Raw genomic sequence first — 26421 nt, forward strand, 5'->3', positions numbered from 1 at the left:
GACACCACTGACTTCCTTAGGAAACTACAATCCATTGGTGATCTTCCTGAAAACACCATCCTGGCCACTATGGATCTAGAAGCCCTCTACACCAACATTCCACACAAAGATGGATTACAAGCCGTCAGGAACAAGTATCCCTGATAATGTCATGGCAAACCTGGTAGCTGAACTTTGTGACTTTGTCTTCACCCATAACTATTTCACATTTCGGGACAACGTATACCTTCAAATCTGCAACACTGCTATGGGTACGCGCATGGCCCCACAGTATGCCAACATTTTTATGGCTGACTTAGAACAATATCTATTCAGGGGACATCATCATAGGGCCTAATCAGCCACACTATCAGAGGCTCGTTCACCTGCACATCTACCTATGTGATATATGCCATCATGTGCCAGCAATGCCCCTCTGCCATGCACATTGTCATTGTCAAATTGGACAGTCTCTACGTAAAAGAATAAATGGACACAAATCAGATGTCAAGAATTATAACATTCATAAACCAGTCGGAGAACACTTCAGTCTCTCTGGTCACTCGATTTCAGACCTAAAGGTCGCAATATTAGAACAAAAAGACTTCAAAAACAGACTCCAACGAGAGACTGCTGAATTGGAATTAATTTGCAAACTGGATACAATTAACTTAGGCTTGAATAGAGACTGGGAGTGGATGTGTCATTACACAAAGTAAAACTATTTCCCCATGTTTATTTCCCCCACTGCTCCTCAGACGTTCCTGTTAACTGCTGGAAATGGCCCACCTTGATCATCACTACAAAAGGTTTTCTCCTCCCCCGGCTGGTAATAGCTCATCTTAAGTGATCACTCTCCTTACAGTGTGTATGATAACAACCATTTTTTCATGTTCTGTGTCTACATAAATTTCCTCACTGTATTTTCCACTGAATGCATCCGATGAAGTGAGCTGTAACTCACGAAAGCTTATGCTCAAATAAATTGGTTAGTCTCTAAGGTACCAATAGTACTCCTTTTCTTTTTTCAAATGCCATAGTGAGGACTGGGGCAATATAAGTACAGCTAGATAAGATTAGGTAATGTTCAGCTGGACCTTCCCATCTATTTGGAGCTGTGAAGCCTGAATATAGTATTTGGATTTGTGGTCTTATGGGAAATATTAGCAACTTCTTTGAGTTTACCAATATGGTGAGTTTTTAAACCCCTTTTGCAAGTAGTGTCTTGTTGGAAGGAACCAGAAGCCTTTATATTCTTAGAAGGTTTGAAGAATGTCTGCAAGCTACCTTTCCTGGAGTGTCGAATTCTGGAGAGAAAATTTCTGGTTGAAGACAATGACACCAGTGGCTACACCTCTTGGTGTAGAACTTGTTTCCACTCATTCATTGCAAGTGACAAAAGCTAGACAACTACTTATGTTCCACCCAGCGTCTGCTCTTAATACAGGTGGAACTATGAGAAAAAGAGGATGCAGCAGGGAGCAGAAAATGCCAAAGAAAAAACAGTTGCATGCTGTATGTGCGTGTTTTTAAGAGAGTTGTTCATATGATTGAGGTTAACTTCCGTACGTGTTTTTCTCCCGTAAGACACTTTTTATTTAAGCCTTCTTTACTTAAAGTGCAGCCATCTTCTGACCATAACCACAGGTTGTAACATCACTGAGGAAATGATAGTCTCTCTCTCTCTTTCAGATTTAAGTATCTGGGCTAGAAATGTCGAATTCTGATATGCTACATTTCAGGTCAAATATCCTGCATCTGGGAATTTTATGGACCTGTCTACATATAGCACTGACGCATGGCTAGAAAGGGTTAAGCATCCTGCAAAATAAATAACCCTCAAAAGACATGTGGGGAGACAATATTTGTATTTTTGTGTATTTACATATATATGAGCAGGGTCAACAATGTAATCAACAGTTTCTGTCTATGCTGTATTCTGATATCATTTAAATGAATTGTACTGTGAATGGTGGAGGAACAAACAAATGGCCTTATGTTAATTTGTACAGCTAAGTATCCATGATGGAACTCCTTCAAAGTTATCCTAATTACCTTTTGTTCCCCGAGGAAATCCCAGCTTGTCAAAGACGACATAAAATTGTACAAAAGATTCTTGGGCCTTGATTCTGTCATCTCAGATCTGCTTAGACTTCATCAGGGGAAGTTTGAGTTGCAAGACTGAGGTCCCAGTTATGCTGATATGCCCTGAATATGAGATTTGGGGAATGTCTACACTACCCACATTACAGTGTGGCCGCAGCAATGCTATGACATGGGCAGTGTAGACATGCTTTTCTCCAGGTGAGAGCTCTCCTGGTGATAAAAAAACACGCCCAGAAGGAGCAATAATAGTAGCTTTTGGGTAAGATCTGAAACATTCATTAACCTGGGCGATAATGTGTCCAATCCTTGGGATTGGTAGAACCTGTTCTTTTATGTGATGAAATAAGATTTACAGAAATTTATCATAATATTTGATGTAGGTACCTGGATGGAGGCCTGAGGCTGGATCACTTTACGGGAACTGTGTTGTTTGGACTTCTGAGTAACCAGTAAGGTAATAAAGAAGCTGTTTTATGCTGGCTTGGTGAATCTAAGTATTGAAATAGCCACCAACTTTATGGGGATTGTCTGCCCCATTCTTTGCAGTTCATCCTAATTGAGTGCCCACAGCTGGCTCCCCACCGAGACCCCAGTCACAAGCACCTACAACAACTGTGTCCCAACACTGACTGCAGGTCTGGGCACTACATTAATATAAGTAACCAGCTGTGTTCCTGGCTTACCTATTAGGGTTCCAACTTCCTGAAAACTCTTGTAACATTCCCAGTGAAACACAAGAAAAAATTTAACTTCACCCAGAGGACTCCTCAAGCAACTGCTCAGCTGTTGCTTCTCCTCCACAAAGGCAGTCCAGGCTGTAAAGGAAAATGCCAATGCTAGGAATTCTTGATAGAGTGGGTGACCACTTACTTTAATAGCTGGAAAAGGGAAAACAGCAACAAGACTATATCCTTTGGAGAAACTGCAGGCAAGCAATCCCCAAGAAATTGTTTTTATTGAACGGAACACTGGAAGTGGAGTCTTTTAGTTGGGAACTAAAAAGCCCCTTTCTCCTCCACAGCCTCAACAAATTTGGTGTTTATGCAGTATTTTCTGACTTGCAGTACTGAAACAATTTCAGTTTACAGATGCTCCCTGGGTTACGCAAGACCCAACTTATGCAAATTCACACTTACGGAAAAAATTCCGTAAGTCAGAAATAGGATTTTCAAGTTGTGGAAATATTTGCGTAACGTACAGGTATACATTTCAGACTTGCACAAAATTCGAGTTACACAAAGCTTTCCGGAACGGAACGATTGCATAAGTCAGGGGGCGGCTGTACTACCACCCTGTTTTGTTAATATTCTATAATCACTTGGATCCAATATCAGTGTTTTCTACTGCACACTGGTAATGAAATTAGTATTCCCCCCAAAAGTTACTTTAAAAAGCTCAGATTTTACACTGTGTAGCAAGGAAGAGCAATAGAAGATTACAGGGTAAAAGCCACTATCAGATGTTAGAAAACAAAGGATACATGATGGACTATCTGATTTAGGGTTCGGAAGATAAAACTTGAGAGACATGATCTTAAGAGTACTTAGAAACATTGCTCAGAAAATATATTCATTTTAACAGTTGTGCCTTTTTATGCAAAGATTATTTCTGTTTTACTATCTATGTATTTGCTGATAAGTATTTACATGGCCACTACAGAAAATACATGACGACTCTTCTCAAATGGTGCAATTAAATTTTTGAAATTTGTCCTCGTCTCAAAAATTGCCAGTTTTAGAAACATCTTTACCACTTTCAGTCGGAAGTCTGTCCCCAGGTGTTCTATTTTCTGAATTGTTTGTATAAATGCACAGGATTTTATACAATATTGAACAGTACAAATTAATAATTAACAAGGCCTCAGATGATTTCACATTACTGCTGACAGATCGCATATGAGAAAGATAATTTTTACAAAATTTTACATATGTACAATAATTATTGTACATATGTAAAATTTAAAAGCAAAATCTGTTTCCACCCTTAATGTTTGCTACCTTGCCCGTAATGGAGTAATGTCAAATAATGCTAAAATGGAATACATCGAAAGGGGATTTATTCAAATGAATTTAGAGATGGCAAATAATCACTTAAAAACTTTACTAAACATAGGTATTTCAAAAGATTACTTTCATCCTGGTCAGATAAAGCTGCGTGCACTTTAATAGAGATACTGCCATATTTTAATAGAACAAAGTCAAGTCCTATTTGAAATTAATTATTGATCATCCCAAATTGTTAGATTAAACTTTTAAAACCAATTATTCTAAAATAAGTTAGTTGGAACAGTCAGTTATAAAGGTAATTAAATCCATAAATAATTTGCTCTGTTTAGATAATTGACTAAGGAAATTTGTTATTACATATGCACAATAAAATCCTAATTGAACTTCAAGAAATTGCAACTGACTACTGCTATTTAATGTATTTAATATTTTATTAACAGCAAAAACCAGCTTTTTTATGAACAGTACACACACTGTTAAAAAGAAACAAAGCAATTATCACAGCTGCTATAGAAAACAGGCATGTACTTAACCCATATAACATCCAGAATGTGTAGTTCTTACTGAATACACCAATTTAGGTATGATGAAAATAAAAATCTAGCCTGGCACTAGAAAGAAAAGGATTATCCAATTATCTATAAACAGCACACAGTTTCAGAGATATAAATTACTGCATTTCTGAAACTGTTCTCCAATTAAAAAGAAATGGACTGTATCATATATTTATAATTGAAAGATGAAAACAAAAAATAAAAATTATGCCATAGAAAGAAAAAAATAATCTACCAATTTTAAGGCAAAATTCTATTTGCCCAGTTAAGTTAATGATCAAGAGTTTGGATCTTTTGGTAGCCAGTGTTATATTTTCATTAGACTTCCTACTATGTTTTAAATATACATTAAATCCATTTTAGCAATACTTCAAATGCATGTACGATGAAGAATTAGTGGGATAGTTATGCAGTTCTAAACTTGCTTCTAAATTGTCAGATGTCTCCAACACTTTTGAGAGGACTGTGAAAATGAATGCAAACTATTACACACTTTTTATAAAAGCACCGTGACAAATATTTAGTTCTTTGTTAGTTTTCTCTCAGTTAGCCTGTCACAGAAATACCATTGAGAAAATGCAACTAAATTATTTACCATACTAGAATTACATATGCCAGTATTTGAGCCATATGGATACTATATATTTCCTATTAAAGCCAACAACTTGGAAAATGTTAATTACACGAAATATATGCATAATCACACAACTGAATCCAGTCTATATTAAACTGTAGAACTTTGTGGTTTGGATTTTAAGTTGAGAGAGTACATAACGTACTGACAATCCAAGGTTCTTCCACTACATTTTATGGTTTTCTTTCTGTAATTAGTGAAAAAACAAGACCCATGGACTAAGGTCAGAAGGGACTACCATGATCATCTAGTTCAGGGGTAGTAAATAGGCAGACCGCAGACCAAATCCAGACTGCCAGATGCTTTTGAAAGGACCCCTAAATCTTTGTACTTATTTATTATTGTTATTTTTATTATTTTCTCTGGAGTCTGAACCTTCACAAAAAATAATTGACTACCCCGATCTAGTCTGACCTCCCGCACATTGCAGATCACAGAACCTCACCCATCCATGCCTGTAATAGATGCCTAACCTCTGACTGAGTTACTGAAGTTCTCAAATCATGGTTTCAAGACTTCAAATTACAGAGAATCCACCATTTACACTAGTTTAAACCTGCAAGTGACCTGTGCCACGTGCTGTAGAGGAATACGAAAACCCCACAGGGTTTCTGCCAATCTGACCTGAGGGCAAATTCCTTCCCGACCCCAAATATGGTGATTAGTTAGACCCTGAGCATGTGGGCAAGACCCACCAACCACACAGCTGGGAAAGAATTCCTGAAGTAACTCCGGGCCCTCTTCACCTTTTTAATTTCCTCAGTTCTTAAAGCACTGGTTTTTGAATTACTAGCTCCTTTGATAAATGCTCCCACAAAGTAGTAACTCTCAAAATTATCAGTTTAAGCAAATACAATAAGGGCATGTCTACACTTGCCATTTAAAGTGGAAAAAGTCCCTTTTTGTGCAAAAACCATGGGAGCGTCTACACTTGCCAATGACTTGTTGCAGTGCAACTCAGAAGTTTCACCTCAAAAAGAAAACCACCTCCACAAGAGGCATACAGCTCTTACCGGTGATGCTTTTATGGTGATGTGCAAGTGAAGACATGTTCTTCCTGTTTACACAGCTTTTAGCCTTTGGAGGATATCCCACAGTGCCTAGGTGACCACTCTGGCCAGCAGCTCTGCTGCCAGGTAAACAGACATCCACCCTTCCCCTTTAAAGCCCAGGGAACTCTGAAACTCCCCTTCCTGTTTTCTTGGCAAGTGCTCACTTATCTGGCCAGGTGACAATGCCTGCTTCAGGGAGCAAATGATCCCCTGCCTGGAACAATGCTGAGCTACTGGAGCTTATCAGTGTTTGGGGAGAGGAAGCTGTGCAGGGACCCAGGATCGCCCCCCACCCCTGCCACAAGACCCATCATCAAACGGGAGAGCGCTGCACTGTGGGATAGCTGCTCTAGACAGCAAAGTGCTACTAATGTAAACACTTTTTGATCCCTGAGGAATTAATTACGTACACAAACCAGCGCTTCACTTGTGAAACTTAGGGCTTGTCTACACCGAGAAGTTGTCGACAAAACATTTGTCTTTCACCGGTACTTAAAAAAGCCCTCCTGCAAAAGAAAAGTTTTGCAGACACAAGCGACAGTGTGAACTAGGCTTTGTCAGCAGGTGTGCTCTCCTGCCGACAAAGCTAATGCCGCTTGCGGGGCTGGAAGTATTTTGTCAGTAAAAGTGCTGGCAAAGTATCAACAAAAAGCGTTTACACACACTGACTTTTAGTGACAAGGCTGCGTGGTGTAGACAAGCCCTTACAGCGCAAAAACTCTACAAGTGTAGACATACCCTAAATTAAATGTATATTAGGGCACCAAAAGAAAAACAAACCGAATGTGTCAGAAACTTGGTAACCCCCCTCGATAAACAGAACATAAAATCTTTCAGAAACTGTAAAAGAATGCCCTAAAGAGATGATAAAGTCTACAGATATATAAATCTGACAAAATTTTCATTGTATTAATCTCAATTGATAATCCATTTAAGTAAATTTCACGGAATTAGTAAAATGCGCATTTCTCCCCCTTTAAATTTAATATACACTAAAAATTAAACATTTAAAGGCTGTCTCACCTTCTTTATCTTCTATCAACCTTTAAACCACCTTCTAGTGACAGTCAACTGCAGAGGCATGCAATATATCTATGTACTGATCTCAAACAAAAATACCCACCTCTGGCCCACCAAAACTGGCAACCCAGAGAGACGCATCCAGCCCACCAGATCATTTTATTTGGCCTGCTTATAGGCAGAGTTGCAGTCCCAGAACAATTTTTTTTTAAGACCGAGGCCAGGTCTAGACTAAAAAGTTAGGTTGACTCAGCTGCATCACTCAGGGGTGTGAAAAATGCACACCTCTGACCAACGTAGTTAAGCTAATCTAACACCCAATGTGGACAGTGACAGGTCAATAGAAGAATTCTTCCATCGACCTCACTATTGCCTCTCAAAAAGGTGGATTACCTATGCCTGTGAGGGAGGTTCTACACAGTATAGTGTCTACACTGAAGCACTATAGCGGTGCTGCTGCAGTGTTTCAAGTGTAGACAAGCCCCGAGCTAGGTTGCTGAAGGGTGCAGATTTTTAGCAAAGATTGCTGCATGTAGCATAGACTCATGCCACTCTGCTCAGATTTGCTTCTACATCACAGGCTTCACCCCTGCCCAATGTCACCTAGGACCAGTTACTGTGGACCCACTGACTGTCTGGAAGCTGAAAGTCAACGAGGTTTGGTGAGTGGGTAGGTCGGTCAGGGCACACCTCTGCCACTGGGGAAGTAATCAGAAGTGGGTTGCATGGGACAGAGATAGAACCTGTGTCCCATGTGCCAGGTTGCAATGCCACTCATCTGGCCCAATCATCTCTTCATCACTCACACAGGAGAGGGTCTCTGCCCCATACCACTCCGCTCTGGTTATTGCCTTACCTTTGGCTGTGGGACGTGGAATCTTACTGGTCAACGGTGGGTTGGGGGGAACCTCTGTCAGTCGGGAAGCAGTAAACAGAGCTGGGTGACCTAATTGCTAAGCCCCTTCCCTACAGGTATAATGGAGGAGTGGATGGGCCAAATTCGAGTAGCACTGCAACCTGGCGCATAGGCTCCTGCTCTTAGCCCTGAGCCTGTGTCTATGAGGCAGCAAAGCAGAGACTGGAAGCAGCAAAGACAAAACGTTGACATTCGTGTTTTTGTTATTTTCGTTTATCCATCCTGTGCTTTTCGGCACACTAAAAAAGGGTTAAAGAATTATGTTTAAACTGTCTGTGGGGGTTTTTTGGGTGGGGGTTTTATTTAAAGGTTGTGGGATAAGGGTCTTTTCTATTTATGAAAACTCCTGTTTTATGTTAACATGCTGTATTTTAGCAAACATTCTGAGTTATGCAATACGTGGCCTCCAAAAAATTTATAGCCTGTCAAATGGTTTTAATGGTTTTGTAGCCATCTGTCACCTTAAAGTTGCCCATCCCTACAGCAGGCAGTCCTAGAGAGGAGGCAACACAAATGCAAAGTGCAGTGGGGGTAAACTCTGGTTTGAAAAATTAACCTGAAGTTTGTCCTAGCAAGTGAGGGGACCATTAAACAAACCATTAATTAAACCATTAATTTTTCCAAAGTTAAAAACTTTCATTATGAAAAAATAGTTTGTACTCTTCTTGGTGTAAAATAATAGTTCCAAATATGAATGTAATGTAAGTCAATCAATTTTGTGTGTCTTTACACTATTACAGTGCCTCTGCAATCACTCAGCTATGGTAAGGAGAACTAGAGTGAAATTAACAAGACAACAGTTGGACTACTGCTATTTCAGAAACATATGGGTAGCACTGGAACTGTCAAGAATCATGCCAATTTCAAGATGAAACTGATTGATAAAGCAGTAGCAAAAGAAACAAACAATTGTACTATTCACCAGAGAGGAAGACAGAACAGAGGTTAGGTAGAAAGCACTGTAGTAGAGGCCCCCTTCTGACAGCAGCTTGGAGGCCACTGAAGAGGGGAAAGGTATTAATTTCATATTTAAATGGAAATCCTCCTTCACAGCTACCAGGAAGCCCTTGAAGTGGACAAAAAGATAAGAGTACTAGGCAGCCAGTATGGGGTGATGCATCAAGAACTCCTAGTAGCCAGGGACAGATACAAAAGACTGAGCCCCTTGAGCAAGGTGCAGAGAATACCTTGGTATAAATTCCAGGACCCTCATTTTACCGAGCAGCTCGTGGTGGCAAAAAGAGTTAAGGCTTCAAACCAGAGCAAAGTCCCCAGACTTCACTGATGCAGGCTCTTCACAGTCTTTCCAGATTCTTGCACCCATCCCTGCAATATCTGAGCACATGAGCTAACAGGCTTATAGTAGTATTCTGACTAGTAGATCTGGTAAATTTTTCAAGCCATCAAATGAACCTTCCATAAATCCAACTACTACTCAGCTTTGACAGAGGAAAATAAGTCTAGCACAACTGGACTGCGAGGACCAGCAGTAAATTTAAAAAAAAAATAAAATAAAATAAAATAAAAAAAAAATCAATGCAGGGGAAAGAATTTTTCCTAAAAATGCAAAAACAGAAATACCTAGTAGGGCAAAGGGGGTGGGAGGGAGGAAAGACAGGAAAGACAAAAGCAGGTGAACACCATAAAGCAACTTTAAGAGGAAAATTTATATTTAATATTTTTCAAGTAAATTTTCTGAAATTCTGACACCATGAATAAAAGCACAATTTTTAGAAATTTTCCCCAATGAAATTATATTGCTGCAGGCACATATTTCTTCTACAGACAACACAAGCATTGGCCTGCTAAACCCAGGGTTATGAGTTCAATCCTTGAGGGGGCCATTTGGGATCTGGGGCAAAAATTGGGGATTGGTCCTGCTTTGAGCAGGGGGTTGGACTAGATGACCTCCTGAGGTCCCTTCCAACTCTGGTATTCTATGATAAGTTGATATATTTGAGACAACACTACAGTGTTACAAATAGTGGATCTTTAATAGTAAAGGTGATCACTGTGCTGCTTACACATTTTAAAACTTTAAAAACTAAGACAGACAACACAAACTGACCTAAGCACAAATTTTCAGATTAGTATTCTGTTAGAATCTTGATTTAAAAAAAATAAATAAATCATATTTTACTTGAGAATTATCTGTTACAGCATTCAATACCTTTATTTTCCTTGTAATTCAATGACCTAAATTGATTGTGGCACACCTAATTTCAATAAGGCACTAAGAGTTGTCAAAAAATTGTTAACATTGCACTAAAAATGAGACTCCATTAGGAATGTTATATTACACTGAAAGTTTTTTTCACTTTGTAACAATAAGTAAAACATTTTAAACATCTTCTTACACATAAACTTAGGTTAGGATTGTTCTGTTCATGTTAATCCACAAATAATTTTGGTTTAGCCACAAGAATTAAAACAATCTAAATAGTAGGAGCCAGTTACATCAACTACCAAAGAACTATAACCAGCTTCGGACAAAGTAGCATTACTTTCTGCTTCAATGTATACTGCACACTGAGTTGTAAGAAATAACTAGCTTAAAAAAAAAAAATCACAAAGAAACTACAGGAAAAATTACTATATGATATTGGATTCTTACCCTACGCATGGCTTCCTCCTCCTCCTGACGCTTTTCATAGTGTGCAAAGTCATCAAAGATTGAGGTGGTATGCTTGAAAGTAGCAATTATTTTAAGCACTTGCTTAGCTTTTTCTAGGGGTACCTCTTGAGTGTCCCTCGAATTGGTAACCGGTTTGTTGTCATTGTTTTCCAAACGAATGTGCCGCAGCTGGTTATTGGGAACGTCTTTGACAAAGATCCACTTAACATCAAACTTCCCCTTCCACTTATCCTGAGACCAGACTCCAGCATATGCATTGTAGTCCACAACAGACTTCATCTCAGCCACTCCACAAAAATGTCCACTGCCATTCACACTGAAGAGTAAATAGAGTGGACCTTTTCCATTCAGGGAACGGTAAGCAGCATCCAAGCGTTTATTACCATGTTCAGTACTACACCAGATAGAGTATTTAATGGAGCGGTGTATATCGTCCTCCGAATAGCTTTTGATTATAAACACACGTCCATTCTTCAGATTCCAATCAAAGTCTTTGGGATTATAGTTGTTTATGGCCTTTAGTTTCTCCAGTACCGGGTGCACCTCTATACCAGGTGAAGAGCTGACAGGTACAACACCTAAGCCAAAGTTTTCGCTGCCAGCTCCTCCATTGTTCTGGCTGAAGCCCACGCCCCTGTTACGAGGAGCTACCCAGCGGTTTTGCAGCTGCTGTTGCTGCTGCAACTGGTGAGGCTGGGCCTGCTGCTGAGGTCCTTGTTGCTGCTGTGGTTGTGGTGGCTGAGACTGCTGTTGAGGCAGTTGGCTTTGCACCAATGGTGGTGGTTGAATTAATGGCTGAGGCTGCTGTATTATAGTCTGAGGAGGCAGTATTGGCTGGGAAGGGGGTGCTTTTACCACCGACCCTTTGTCATCCCAAGTTCCAATGTTCATGTTGTGTTTTATAGGAGGTGGTGGTACAGCAGGGCCCCCAATTCCCACATTACCCTTAGGCTTGAGTTTCGGCTGAGGTTTAGCAGGCTTCCTAGCAATGGCAGCCCATGAGGTTGGTTTAGGTGCTGAACTGCTAACTGGGGGCACACTATTTGCTGCAATGCTGGTCATACCTGTACTGCTCAGAGCTGAACCTACAGTTTTTGTCACAGCAGCTGTCATATCCCCACCAATTTTCAGTCCCGTCATGCCTTGCTCAATGCTGCTAATCCCAGGCACCTTGCTCAGAGTATCATTCCCAAATCCAGCCTGTCCATCTGCTATGGCTCTACCAAGAGAGCTAGGTGGATAGCCATAGCTGCTGCTATAAGCAGAGCTTTGTGTTGATTGTCCCTGAGATCCACTTGTCCCCCATGTAGAGAAATCTGCATTCCCAGGAAAAAAATTAAATCCATGCTGACCAAGGAATGGAGGGGTATTTCCCAAAGCCCCAGGTTGACTAAACACACCATCAGGTATATAGTGATGTTCACCATTGCTCATCTGTCCATAGGTTGTCAAGTATGGCATTGGAGGGTCACCTGCAGTGGACCATGCTGCTTCACTTAGAGAATATGGAAATCCAATGGATGGAGCATAATAACTAGGCATGTATGGGTCTGACATTGGTGGATAGCTGTTACTCTGCAAGAAAATAAAGTAAAATCAGCAGTGGAACTTTCCATCATCAACATAATTCAAGAGAAAATGGCAGACATCAGACAACAAATGTTGATGCTCTGTTTACAGCATTCCCTTTTACTTTTCCTTTAAGGCTACAGAAATCTCAAAACACATTTTTATCTGAGAATATCAAAGCCCTTGAGCTCCACACGTATCAAGTCTCTTTTTTCAAAGTTGATTTTAGTGTAAATCCACCTTTTCCTCTAGTAAAAAACCGCATACAGTAAAACCTCAGAGTTATGAACACCTCTCAGAAATGGAGGTTGTTCATAACTCTGAACAAAACATCATAGTTGTTCTTACAAACGTTTACAACTGAACATTGACTTAATATAGCTTTGAAGCTTTAATATACAGAAGAAAAATGCTGCTTTTAATCTTAATTTAAATGAAAAAAGCACAGTTTCCGTACCTTGTCCAATCATTTTTTAAAAACTTTTCATTTTTTTAGTACTTTACGTTTAACCCAGTACTGTACTGTATTTGCTTTTTTTTTCCCTGTCTCTGTTAGTGCCAGATTGCGTACTTCCATTTCCAAATGAGGTGGTTGACCAGTCGGTTCATAACTCTGATGTTCAAAACTCTGAGGTTCTACTGTACATAATATCAACCAGAGTATTAACTGTCAACCTAAAGGCTACCATGGGTATGTTGATGTTAACCTTTAATTATAAATAGGTATGGAAGGATGAGATTTTTTTATTGGTAAATGTCAGTAAGCACTGATTTCACTGTGTACATACAAGCCAACAAAAAAAATCCTTTTGATAACAGAAATTTACAAATAAGCAAAGAAAAAAATGCTGCTTAAGAACTTAAGAGTTTGATTTAAGGATATTTATATATTTTGACATGTGATGTTGACAGTGTTTGTTTTAATGGTTATTATGTTTTAACCTTTTGAATCTCAACATCTAGTGTCATTAAATAGTATGATCCTACCAGGGTCTGACCCTCCCAATAATATCCCATATCTAAAAAAAATGCTAAAAAAAAAAAAAACCACTGGTATCTGTCAATTTGAAAAAAACAAAACTGAATTCTGCCATACCTAGCTATAGACTGATAAAGAACTTTAATCTTGCTTAATATATTAAGCACTACATTTCTAAAGATACTCAAGCGTGAAGAAGAATCTATTCAACTAACATGAAGTAGAACTTCAGTAGAGATGGAAACGCTACATGTAATTGCTGAGAGACTATTATAACATACATACAACTAATGTAACAAGATGTGAGTTTTGCGAATTGTATTTGTTATAAGCAGCTCTTTCTTCAAATACAAACCCATTCTCAATATTATATATTACTTAGATACACGTGAAACCATTTAACATTTTTCCTAAAATCCAACTGGTAGCAAAAGAGATCTCAGAATATTCAGTGTTGTACCAACTAACACTTTAAGTAGCACATTTAACAGAAAGCAATAAATTATGACAAGGTGTGAATTCCAACATGAATCCAAATATTGGACATTCCAAGGCCTAGTCATGCATTGCTGCACTTAAAAATAATTAGAAACGCTTAAAATAATTAAGTTTACTGTGTTTCAGAAAATAAGTTTCAAACAAGCGCCTTATCCAGTCCTTAGAATTAGAATCATGCTAGCTATAACTAAAGAGAAACAGAAGGGTATTTTCAGTAAACATCTACATTATGTATACCATCTAAATTTAAAAAGTTCAAACCTGAGCATGCCATTATACCACCAAATCAAATTCATTCTTAACAGCAAAGGGACTAAACTAAGGTATTTTTAAAATAAAAAGTAGCTCAAGAAATTAGTAAATAAGACAACATAATTTGTAAATATGACTGCAGTTTTCTTATATTTGTTTCTTGGTGAGGTTCTCATTACTATTAAAATGAAAGTATTTTCAGTGCTTCATGGGAGCACAGCAGGATAAGAGATTATAAAAACTACTCATGTATCTCATAAAAACAGCCCCACAATATTTAAGAGTGGATAACATCAAACATACGATTCAATTCAATGGTCTAGAGAAGTAATGCAGAATTTGCATACTGTGTTCACTCCTAGAGCCCAGGGCTTATGGAATAAAGGTTCTCAGGAAGCAAAGCATTCAGCCCTTTGAAAGGTATAGCTCAAGTCACTTTAAAGATTCCCTGCAGATGACTCAAGTGGCACTGATTGGTTTGCAAAGATGGCACTTCCCATCTTCCTCCCACAGAAAACAGCCCAGTGTTATAACATCAAAGCAGATGGGCAGGCAAGGAAAATCCCCAAAGCCATTACAATCACCTTCATTCCCTCCTCTCTTCCAAAAAGAGTAGCCTGGAACTTTCAGGTTTATCTTAATTATTGAATTAAATGTTTTAATAAAAACTGAATTTAGTATTATGAAAGATGGAGGATCCACAGCTTCAGAAAGTGAAGTCATCCATTTACTGGCAGAAAACTTACACAACAATATTAAACTTCAGGGGAATGGATTATGCTATCAATCATGTATTAACAACTCCCGTTGACTTCTGTGGAAATCATGTGTATACAATTACTACTACATAGGAACCCAGGAACTATTGTCTCAACGATATAGCAGGGGTATACTGAACTCACTTAAAGTTAGAAGGCAAAAAAGTCCTTTGAAAGTATAATTCTGATTCTAGAATGCATACATATAGAACTGATTAAACTTAATTCCATCCTTTACTTGAAGCGTCACAAGAATGTTACTATTAAAAAGAGGACATGTAGACCCATTACATGCTAAGCATTAAGTTATATTTCAAATATGCAAGCAGATACATAGTAAACTTTCTTAGTTTGGTGTAAGATAAGGAAATCTTAGCTAGACAATTAAATTCTGAATATAGGTCAAAATAGCAACGAATGCTCACCTGATTTGTCTGGCTACTTAGATATGGCTCAAAGTCATCATCATTTACTGCATCCTTTTGATGAATCGAACCGTTTTGTACTGAAACTGAAAAGCGAGCTTGTATTAGGCACTCTTTTAGAATTAGTGTGTTGTAATTTTAATTCAAAACAAAAACCAGTTCAGTCTTAACTACTAAATTGTCATATGTACGGTGAACTGCCTATTCTCCTGGGTTTTTCTGAGAAACAGAACATCTTGTATTGATTCAATTACCAGGACTTTGTCACATTTGAGATCTCATAAGTGTTTAAAAGCCAGTACACTATATTTCTCCTTGTGAGAGACCACCATCTAAAGCCTAGGCTATTGAATCAAATGAGGTAACAAATTTTGATGACAGATAAATACATACAGTCTTCACAAAAGCACTGCAAATAAGCTTCGCTTGTAAAATTTCAAGATAATCATTTCATTAAACAACTATATATGTTATAAAGTACTTGTTACAAGTAATCAGGCAGACAGGTTCTCTTCTATTTAATCCTACACTGCATTGTTGCATCAATTTTAATGAGTGCTTAGATGACAGTTGTTGTTAGAAAGTAATCCAATGAAGAAACAACAGTGTTTTACAGCTCAGCTCAAGCTTTACAAATACTTGTTAGAAAAGGAAAACTTATGTTTCATGAATGACAGAGGTCTGATGGTTTACAATTCACTTTTCTGTGATAAAGAACCTGCAGACACACTCACTTGGCATAATTTCACAGTGCAGGACTGTGTCAGAGCAAACCATTTTTCCTGCAGTCATAAGGGGGAAAAAAATCAAACAAATAAATTCAGCATTGTCATCTGCAGAAAGCCTGTACAATGAAGAACAAACCAAACTACCGTGTCACAGCTCAGTCTATAACACTACTAAATTGCTTAACTGTTGAAATGTCCTGTTTCTCAGAGCTTCCCATTTATACTACTATGGTCATAGTGCTATTTCCACTTTTTTTTTTTTTTTTTTGAGAAATCTGAGTTTATTAATATAGCTATGTTACTTTCACTGCAAGAGGAAATTTGCCATACCAAGTTTGTATAACAGTTTTAAAAACTATGTTTACTGAATACTCATTATGCTATACATTATACAAAGGCATAGGAAGGCAAGTTCCATGACCTCAAGAAGTCCACAATCTAAGGGCAAAATCCTGTAGGGAAACACACGACTATTTGGGAGGAATGAATACATTTCCCAGTTCCTCCCAGGCATCAACAGCTTGGAACCAGTGCAAAGTGAGTGGCTCAACAGGCGCATGGGAAATTCATGCAAATGAGCTTCTTACCCACCCCCTTTGGCTCCTACTCCTCTATCCCCTGCAACTTTGTAGTAACACTTGCAACGAGAGAGGAGAAAGAAGCAGGAGTTGAGTCCCTGAAGTGATGTTACCCTCCCTCCCCCCACACTTCCTGCTACCAATTGGGATACCTTTCTCCTTTTTCCTCTGGGATACCCTAGAATCAGAAGGGTGAAACACACGACCACAATATCACCAGTCTCTCCCTCACAAATTCCAGATTGTTGTTTCTAAATAAAATACTAAAAAAATTAGAACAAATATTATGAAGTTTCCACCACTTCCAATGGGAGACAAGTCTAGAGCCTAATACTTTCTTTGCTCTTTCTTTTTCAAGCTATCACTTGGGATTTCCATGTGAAAGGTGGGCAGACCTTCCATGACACTCCACAGCTGCATTATATAGCATATCTGCTTGCTTCACAACACCAAAGCACGATATTTACGCACAACACTTCTCCAATGTTATACCCAAGGCTAGAGTTACATCCCATTCCCCAGATAGGGTACTGAGGCTACCTAACATATAACACAGTCACTCTCAAGTGGATGGGAACTGGAGCAAGTATCCCTCTTCACGATACCAATACCACTTTCCAAGCAGATTCAAATTGTCTTGACACAGCTTTGGTTGAGCTCCATGCAAACAGAATATGGACCTAAATTAGACAAGCTGGACAATATTACAACAGATAACTGACCAGTCTCAAAGCTGTGTGGGTGCTTTCCTAAAAGTGATTATTTCTATAATTATCTACCATTGATAGACTTAGTGAAAGAAAGGTGTTTTAAGGTTGTCATGTGGTACACTATGGAAGAGGAAGTTCCAAGCATAAAGAAAGGAATTTTTGTCAAGTTGGAGTCAGAAAGCAGAGCTGTTTTCCATGATTTCCCCCTTTTTGGCAAAAGCTTCTGAAGAGCATATACAGCCACAAAACTAATAAAGCTGAGGATTTACAACTAATGTTTAGTGAAAGCTACGAAGTTTAAGCCTGCAAACTAGTTGGTGCCTGTGCCCAATAATTTTGCAAAGTTTTCATAGTTTTTATGTAAGTAAAGCCCTAAAGAGACTCATCTTGGGGACAAATAACTATACTGTCAGTTGAACCACGATGACTAAGAAGCAGGAGTAATTTAACAATAGCTACGGTTCTGAAAAATATATAGCAAAAACAAACTACTCTAACAGTTCCAAAAGGAACTGACAATTCATATCCTACAACAGGGCTTCAGCAATAACACTGAGCACATCTTCACTAGTTACAAAATAAAAAGTTAACAAGTTTGTCTCTTGTATTTCTTCAACAATCAAGGGAGTCAACATCAAAACCCCTGATGCTATAATGGTTTATAAAGACATATTATGATACAGCAGCCAAATATTTATGACCATTACAAATGGGAGGCGATAAGTGAAGAACAAGTTATCTAATGTAGAAATATTTAAGTTTAAAAATTAACCTTAAGCAAAACAAATATTTAAAAGAATTTTCCCAAAAATAGATGGCTTGAATCATGAGCTAACAAAAAATCTAAAATAGACATACTCCCGATTAAACCAAGTCTGTAGACAATGAGAACATTTTGATAAACCTAAAGAGTTCATTCCTTCTTGTGTTCAGCTGACACACAGGGATAGTACTCCACAAGTCTTGCTGATGTCATTTAGAAGGAAGGGTTCATTGCCTGATCCTAGCTAAATGGTATGGAAGGCACAACAATTTTCAGGTACAATCTTTATAAAGAAACAAAGTATACTGAGAAACAAATTCCTCAAAAAACATACTATAAAAATAGTTGGAGAAATTAGATGTGTCACATCTCCAGAGCAGAATCCTTCTATTTCGTGTAATTCACTTATAACATCTGCGTAACATCTGAATGTACAGAAAGGGCATTTACTGGTTTCAGAGGTATTAAGGATAAATCAAACCACTGAAAACAGATTTGGCCAATCATTAATTCTTAGCTCAGATATATTTTTAAAAAGTGGTTGCCTTCTTACTGTTGGTATCTATAATCTAAACCACAATGAGACCAAATAGTTCTGGATTGTCACACTGTCAATTTCCTAGTGATGAAGAATTCCAGCCCTGAAAATGTTTTATTTAGGCTCTTTGCTTTAACTTGAACTGGCTTATTATTTAAAAAAAAAAAAAAAAAAAAACACAACATAATACAGCACCACACATTTAGTCAGTACTTTTCAAACAGAGCCTACTTCACTTTCACCTTGCTTAAAATATTAACTGGTAATTAACCAACAATTCCCAAAAGCGCCATTACCTTAATGTTACCCTGAAAATAAAATTCTGTTGTTTACTTCTGTAAATAATTAGTCAATCTACTGACTAATCAAATTTACAGTATATTCTCTTTACTATCATTTTGCATTGAATGAAAATTTGTAGCAAAATATTCATGTGTCCTTTTTCACAAGTGATGGCCAGAAAAATGTAAGAATGAAATTTGCATTTGTGATGAATGGCTAGAAAGGGTTAAACATCCTGCAAAATAAACAACCCTCAAAAGACATGTGGGGAGATAATGTTTGTGTTTTTGTGTATTTACATATGTATGAGTAGGGCTGACAATGTAATCATCCGTCCCTGTCTATGCTGTATTCTGATAATTCAGGTTGCAGACTGGTAGCCAAAAATCAGAAAGAACATCCTAGCATTAAAATGAATTGTAAACACTCGATATCTCTATCTGCATCTCCCTCTGAAAGGTATAGCAAATAATCTGTGAAAGGTGGAGGAACAAGCAAATTGCCTTATGTTAATTCTGTAGCTAAGTACCAGTGATGGACTTCATTCAAAGTCATCCTAATTACTTTTTGTTCCTGGAGGAACTCCCAACTTGTCAAAGAGGACATGCAATTGTATAAAAATTCCTTGGGTCCTGATTTTGTCATCTCAGATCTGCTTAAGCTTCATCAGGGGAAGTCTGAGTCACAAGACTGAGGTCCCAGTTATGCTGGTACGCCCTGAATAGGAGATTTGGACATTGGACTATAACCTTTTAACTGAATTCTAAAGGAACTCTTTGCAACTATAAAGCTCATCATCTCTGCTATGAATCCAAACCTCAATGAAATGAACTCACGTCTGTATGTACATTGATCTTGTACCCATTCTCTCTCTTGTTTTTTAATAAATTTTAGTTTAGTTAATAAGAATTGGCTGTAGTGTGTATTTGGGTAAGATCTGAAACAGTCATTAAACTGGGAGGTAATGTGTCCAACCCTTTGTGTTTGGTAGAACCTTTTCTTTTATATGATGAAATAACACTTTCAGAAATCACCATATTTGACTTAGGCACCTGGACGGAGGCCTGAGGCTGGATCACTTTAAGGGAACTGTGTTGTTCGGACTTCTGAGTAACAGTAAGGTAATGAAGAAGCTGTTTTATGTTGGCTTGGTAAATGTAAGTATTGGAATATCCATGAGCTTTATGGGGATTGTCTGCCCCATTCTTTGCAGTTCACCCTAACTGAGTGACCTCAGCTGGCCCCCAGTCACAGCATTCAAAGAGTGAAGCTGATTTTTCTTGACTAGTGTGCAAAATACTCAATAAAACAGCCTATTAAGCTGCCATTCCTATGCTTCATTCTAGCTGGAGACCTCACAGTTACATTTAACAGTTTGATTTCAGGTAAGAAAACATAATACAGTGGAAGATGATAGGAAAGTACTACCATCTGCATGTCTTGTAATTCTAATACTTCTCAATCTGCATGTTTTGATGTAAGTGTTTTGGGAAAATTAATAATCAAACACTTTCATAAGAAAATGCTCCTTTTTATAGGTCCAAGCCTATTCCAACCAAAAGCTCTCTTAGTAATGTCTAAGAGTTGACAGTTGTAACAGACAAAACCTTCAGAGAAATGTATATTATTCATTCAATTCTTGCAGCAACACAAGCTCTTGGCTCTTTCACATAAACCCCAAATTATATATTACTATATTATTATATATTACTACTCTGCTACGTATAGATCTTCCTGGATCTCTACTTTTGGTTTCCATAGTGTCTGTGTTCCCTCAATTTATAATTAATTGTCAGCAACATGTCAGAAAAGAAGTCTCACAAGACCACATAATTTAGTTACTTTAACAATATTGTTTAAGGTATTTTACATTTTCAATGTTAACTGCTCTCATACAGTATCTTACTACTGTTCCTACTTATCCTCTTATACCTTACTGCATACTTCCTTCCCGTCTGCCAAAGATGCCACCCACAACTACCCTTTTTTCCCCTCCATTTTCTTCCATGTATGGAAACATATATATTCCCCAAACTAGTCTGTCAGCTCACTACTCTATCCTGCTTCAAAGACCACTTCAAACAGGAACCCTATCATGACCCCTGCAGATTACCAACGGTTAATGTATAGCCAAGTAGGGACTACCAATATTTACTTTATTTATACACATAAAATAAGTAAAGTCTCTGAATGACTCAAAACCATCTAATTGTGTATATTAACTAGTCTATGTAACCAAGCACTCCTATCACTGTTCCCTTCATCCTCCTTCCCCATTCCCTTTATCATGTCATATCTTGTCTTATTAAACTGAGCTATTTAGGGCAGGGATTGTCTTTTACTATACGTTTGCACAGTGCCTAGTGCCGTAGGTCGGTAATACAAATAAACCATTTTCACTAGCATCTAGTTATACACAGTTAAAGTATTTAAACAGGATGCAATCTAAAATAGTCTAGATCCAGTAGTTTAGGCCCAACATTCATGTTTTGGAAAAAGAATCCAGACAAAGCTCTTAAGTAAAACCTAAGACTATGCAGTGTTCATAATGCACCTATCACAAAATTATGCTAGTGCACATAAATCAAAGTAAAATTCACCAGGCTATTTTCATCATTAAATAATTACATGCAATCCATGCATCAAAATGTTTAAATTCTAATTCAAGTACAGACAATACAAATCAAGCAAAATACTGGATGAAAATCAAATTGGTGCAGATCTCTGTGAGATCACCTTTAAATAGCTTAGAAACAGTGTAGTTTAAGGAAAAAGTTGAAGGTAGAGACCTCTAGGCATAAAAGAACAAGAGGCAGTGCCATGCACAGGGGTAACAGGAAGACAAGAGTAGAAAAGGAAAAAAGCAGGTGGTTAAAAGCCAGGCTTGAAAAGAGTGCAATGAGTGTCAAAAGAATAAGACATGAGAGAACAGAAATGGAGGAAGGAATGGAGTTGTGCAGGGCTTTGACAGCCAAGGAGAGAGTATTTAGGAGGTAAAGTTCATTCAGTGTTTCACCACAAAGACTGAGGTTACCATGGAACACTTTGAGAGGTCAAAGTTGGGAAGGTAGATTTGGGAGGCACCTATAAGGAGCTGTGTTGATGAAACTGCAGGTAAGGTTAATATTGGCTGGGGACAGACAAGACTGAGAACAAAATCCTAAAACAGTGACAAGTTTACTGCTTGATTAATTAAATGCAGTGAATAAGAAATTCAGGTAGTACACAAATGATACAAATGGTGAAACCTTTCTGTTGGATGATTTTTAGTAATAAATATGGCAATAAATACAGCATTTTAAAAAATGATTATGAATTTGATGGTATCGTTTTCAAGCAAACACTTTACAAAGAATATAATGTTCATAGTTAAATGACAGAATATTTTACTGCTATAAAAACTTTGAGTATCATCCATCAGAGATGTTTCTTACACTATGCATGAAGATACCAGTGAGAATGCAGATTTAGTCTACCACAGATTGCATTCTGTGTGTGTGTTATTAACGTAATACAACTGCTGATTTCCCAGGAAAAACAAACAAACATGAGAAAACTGGAGAGGAGATGGGAGTGGGGGGGAGGGTGTCACAGAATAAAATCTGATTACTGTATTAAACAAAAGATTATAAATTGCAGGACCGAGAGAAGTTTCAGATAATAAAATATGATCTGAAAACTCACAATCATTTAGGCACAGGCTTTTCCAGGTACTTTTAGCAGGAGGAGTGTTAAGGAAAGTGAGTAGAGTTTTTGTGGGGGGAGGATAAGCTAAGAGAGTATGGAATTTAAAGAGCATAAGTAAGTTGCTAACAGATAGAGGGAAGAAGTGAAGACAGAATCTGGATAACTGCTAGAAGGAATACTCTGTACTGGATTCTGAAATGAACAAGATACCAGTGAAGATTTCTCAGAATAGAAGTGGTGATGTGTTCTGTTCATGAGTAGGAGTAAGAAACTAAATGAACACACATGATCATTGTTCTTTAGATCGAATGACCCTCATTAGACATTAATAAGTAACAATGAATAGGGTTGGTGCAAATGCCTACGGTATACTCAAGGACATCATTCCAACATTTTCACTGAAAGATAGCTAAATGAAAAGAACTACATCTTATCCCTTGATTACTCATGACTATTACTTTGATAAGCATATTCAAGCATTTTTACAGGGATGTATCATGTTAAAAATACTGGAAAAATACGCTCAGCACACCACTTCTAGTCATGCTGGTGTGATAAATCAGGGTGGCATGGTATTTACCAGAGGTGGTTTTTACCAGTGGTTTTTACTGTCCCAGAAAAAGCTAGTTAGTGCCAGTATAAGGTATTATCTATTTTTAAAACTGCTTCTTTAATAGGCACCACAATATACTTAGTTTTAGTTACATATTCAAACTGTGATTACATAAAGCAGTAGATTTGGAGATTAATTTAGAGTAATACAAATAAAAAGTCAAACTGCAGTAAGCATAATACTAATATATGCCAGTATAACTCTGAACATTAGAATGTCTGATTTGGTATTTTCTCAAGCAAGTCATTACTCACATTTCAGTTTTCAATATTACATAAACAAAAGTCCAAAACATTTGATTATATGAAAAACGACAATACTGCAGTGTGAAGCATTAAGCAATCAGAAGCATGCAGAGTTTCAGACTAGCAGTCCAGATCCATTTGGCCATGCAACATTCTGTAGCACAGGACCAACTTTGATGTAGTGGACAGACCAAACCTATCCCTCAGTTTTGAATGGATGTATCTAAAGTTTGAAAAAATTCATTCTCCACTTGCTGGCCACTAAAGCAATTATTTTTCCCAATTTCCTGGTCTAAACCAGGGTTAAGCTGGTATTTACCAACATCCTGTCGTAAATTAGTTTTTCCAAGGAAATTGCCAACCTTGGATAAAATGTGTTTTTAGAATATCTTGTAGTTACATTTAACTTTATATAATTGGTTGAGGACATCTTTTCCTATATATTACAGGATCAGGGCCTCAGACATTATAAATAAAGGAATCATCTTACCTTTATTTCCCTGTCCTTTAGGTCTCTGTATATAAAAAGGTAAAAAAAAAAAAAAAAAAAAAAAAAGGGAAAAATATTAATAGGGAAATTAGCAAAAACTAAAATCCTTGAATTTTCCATTCATGATGGTTTATGTTTGCTGATTTTATCATTTAAAGTAAGTCAACTTAAATTACACCCAAAACTTAAAATACGGTAAAAATAGATTTTAATAAAATCTAAAACAAGTAGAAATGTCTCCACGTCCAAGAAGCTCTAGTGAAAACCAGTTATTTTTAATCAAAAACACTCCTTTGCAGTGTTTGAAACCTAACAGCTGCAACACTGAATCTGCAAGGTAAATTGTTTCTGTTTTTTTAGATTGTCCAAGGTGAGAGAAAACCATTAAATAAAAGTAAAATAAAATGTTAAGAACATCTTTCCTTTTAGTAGGCTACGGATATTGCAAATACAGAAACTTGTTTACAGCATGTGACCTTTTAAACTGACAGATGGGCACTACTGTTATGGAAGAATGGACCAAAATGTACGTGTAGCTCAGTGAGACACTTTTTATATGTGACCCACAAAAAGAATGGGATGAAAGAAAGAGAAGGTACTTGCAAATACGAATGAAGAGCATAGAAAATACACTGCTAAGAAGCAGTATGGCAGCCCACACAGGTAGAGGAATTATGGAGCACGTAGAGTATACAGTACAGATGCTAAGAGGCACAGACAGGATTTGAGAGGGGAGAGGAGGCGGCAGGGGCAGAACATTTTGGGGAGTGGCAGAGGCCCAAGAAGGAGGCAAAGACCTAGAGAGAACAGGGGGGTCAAGAGGTAAGGATGTAACAGAGGCCAGGTGAATAGGTAGAGAAGGGGACAACTGAGGCCCAGGGCAGGGAAGAGTGGAAGACAAGGAAGCACAAACCCAGGGAGAGGGGGCGTATGGGGGAAGAGGAGGTCATGCAAGAGAGAACTTTGAGAAAGAGGAGAAGTCAGAGGCCCAGAAAGAAAGAATAAAAGAGGACTAAGGACAGGAGAAGGGAAAAGAGGCAGCACCACAGACCCGAAGGGCGTCTTCAGTGAACAAGGGAAGAAAAGGCTCAACTGTGACCCCAAGAAGGGGGTAGCAGAGCCCCAGATCCAAAGAACCGTTGGGGATATTGGGGGAAGACAGACTCCTAAAGAGGACGTGGGCCCAGAGAGAGGGATAAAGGGGAATCAGCGGCCCAGAGCAGGAGGAATGAAGAAGGACGCATCAAAAGACAAGATGTTGGGAAGCAGAAGCCCTGGGATGGAGGAGGTGGTGGTGGTGCAAGGAGGCTCGGAGCGGGGGAGGGAAACTGGCGCGGCTCAGATGCGGCTATAAATAGGGGGCTGCGGCTGCCTGGATGGAGGTGAGGATCCCACGATGCTGAGCGCGAGGATGAGGCCCGGGAAGCCGCGCTGGCCGCCCGACGGCGGAAAGGGCCCGGCGGGATTCCGACCCGCCTGGCCGCGCAGGCCCTTCCGCCTGGGGCGCCTCCTCCTCCCGCCCTGCGCCCAGGCCGCGGCGGCCCGTACCTGGTCGACGCTAGTGGCTGACATTCTTCACGGGGAGCCGCGATCCCCTCGTTCCGCCTGGGCCTCGAGTGACTCCCGCACACACGGACCGCGCCGCTCTCCCCGCTGCCGCTTGATTGTCGCCGCCGCTGCCGCCCGGGCTCGCCGCCGCCGATCGGGTTCCCGCTGGAAGGAGCCGGCCGGACGCAGCGCTGCTTCCCCACAATGGCGGACAGGCTCCGGCTCCCACTTCCGCTCCCGCCCTGACCTTCCGCTCCGCCGACGTCGCCACTGACCTTTCCCTTCCTCTCTCCGCCTCCATGTCACGTGAGGGTGGAAACGGTCCCGCGCGCGCACCATACCAGGGACTCAAAGAGCTGAGGGGGGGGAATGTAGAGGGAGGGGAAGGAGAAAGTGGCGCCGATAGCGGCTGCGCGCTCCAGCTGTCCAGGATGCGCACGCGCACAAGAAAGGAGGCTGGTGGAGAATCCAGGGAACGCTCAAGAAGGGAGTTGGAGGCGTCTCAATTTACTCCGATGCGCATGCTCGCTGTGAGCTTTAAGGGGCAGCCTCCAGCAGCTCACGGGCTGCGCGTGCGCATATGAGAAGCGTCTCCTCTCAAGAGGTGTGGGCCAGCTGATTCCTGTCACTAGTGGGGCGGTCAGCCAGCTGTCCCTGGTGGCAGACGGGCTGGGGGCTTTTTACACGTTCTGGGGCTGTTTGCTGCAGATCTGAATTATTCCCCGTGCAGCTTGAGAGGCTCCCAAAGAGGAAATGGAGAGAGATGAAGGGGACAATTTATTAAAACTTGCTGAACTTACCATTGTGTTTATATACAAATCATGCCCAGTGGATCAGGGACATGATCGGTGCATGT

At 39.1% G+C, this 26421-nt stretch overlaps 1 protein-coding gene across 2 annotated transcripts in view; it reads right to left on the bottom strand.

Annotated features, from left to right (window-relative positions):
- YTHDF3 (YTH N6-methyladenosine RNA binding protein F3) overlaps positions 1-25793 on the bottom strand; it is a 45382-nt gene extending 19589 nt beyond the window's left edge. Inside the window, exons 1-4 of one of the 2 annotated variants that reach the window (XM_077810213.1) lie at positions 25566-25718; positions 24018-24042; positions 15384-15469; positions 10882-12477 (exon numbers count right to left, since the gene is read on the bottom strand). In XM_077810213.1, coding sequence (XP_077666339.1) covers positions 10882-12477; positions 15384-15469; positions 24018-24042; positions 25566-25589 — 1731 coding nt within the window. In that variant the 5' untranslated portion in view covers positions 25590-25718. Of the gene's footprint in view, positions 1-10881; positions 12478-15383; positions 15470-24017; positions 24043-25565 lie in introns of both variants that reach the window. The other variant, XM_077810214.1, reaches the window with a different exon arrangement.
- Positions 25794-26421: the final 628 nt, after the last annotated feature.

The sequence above is a fragment of the Eretmochelys imbricata genome, chromosome 2 (assembly GCF_965152235.1).
Source record: "Eretmochelys imbricata isolate rEreImb1 chromosome 2, rEreImb1.hap1, whole genome shotgun sequence".
Classification (NCBI taxonomy): domain Eukaryota; kingdom Metazoa; phylum Chordata; order Testudines; family Cheloniidae; genus Eretmochelys; species Eretmochelys imbricata.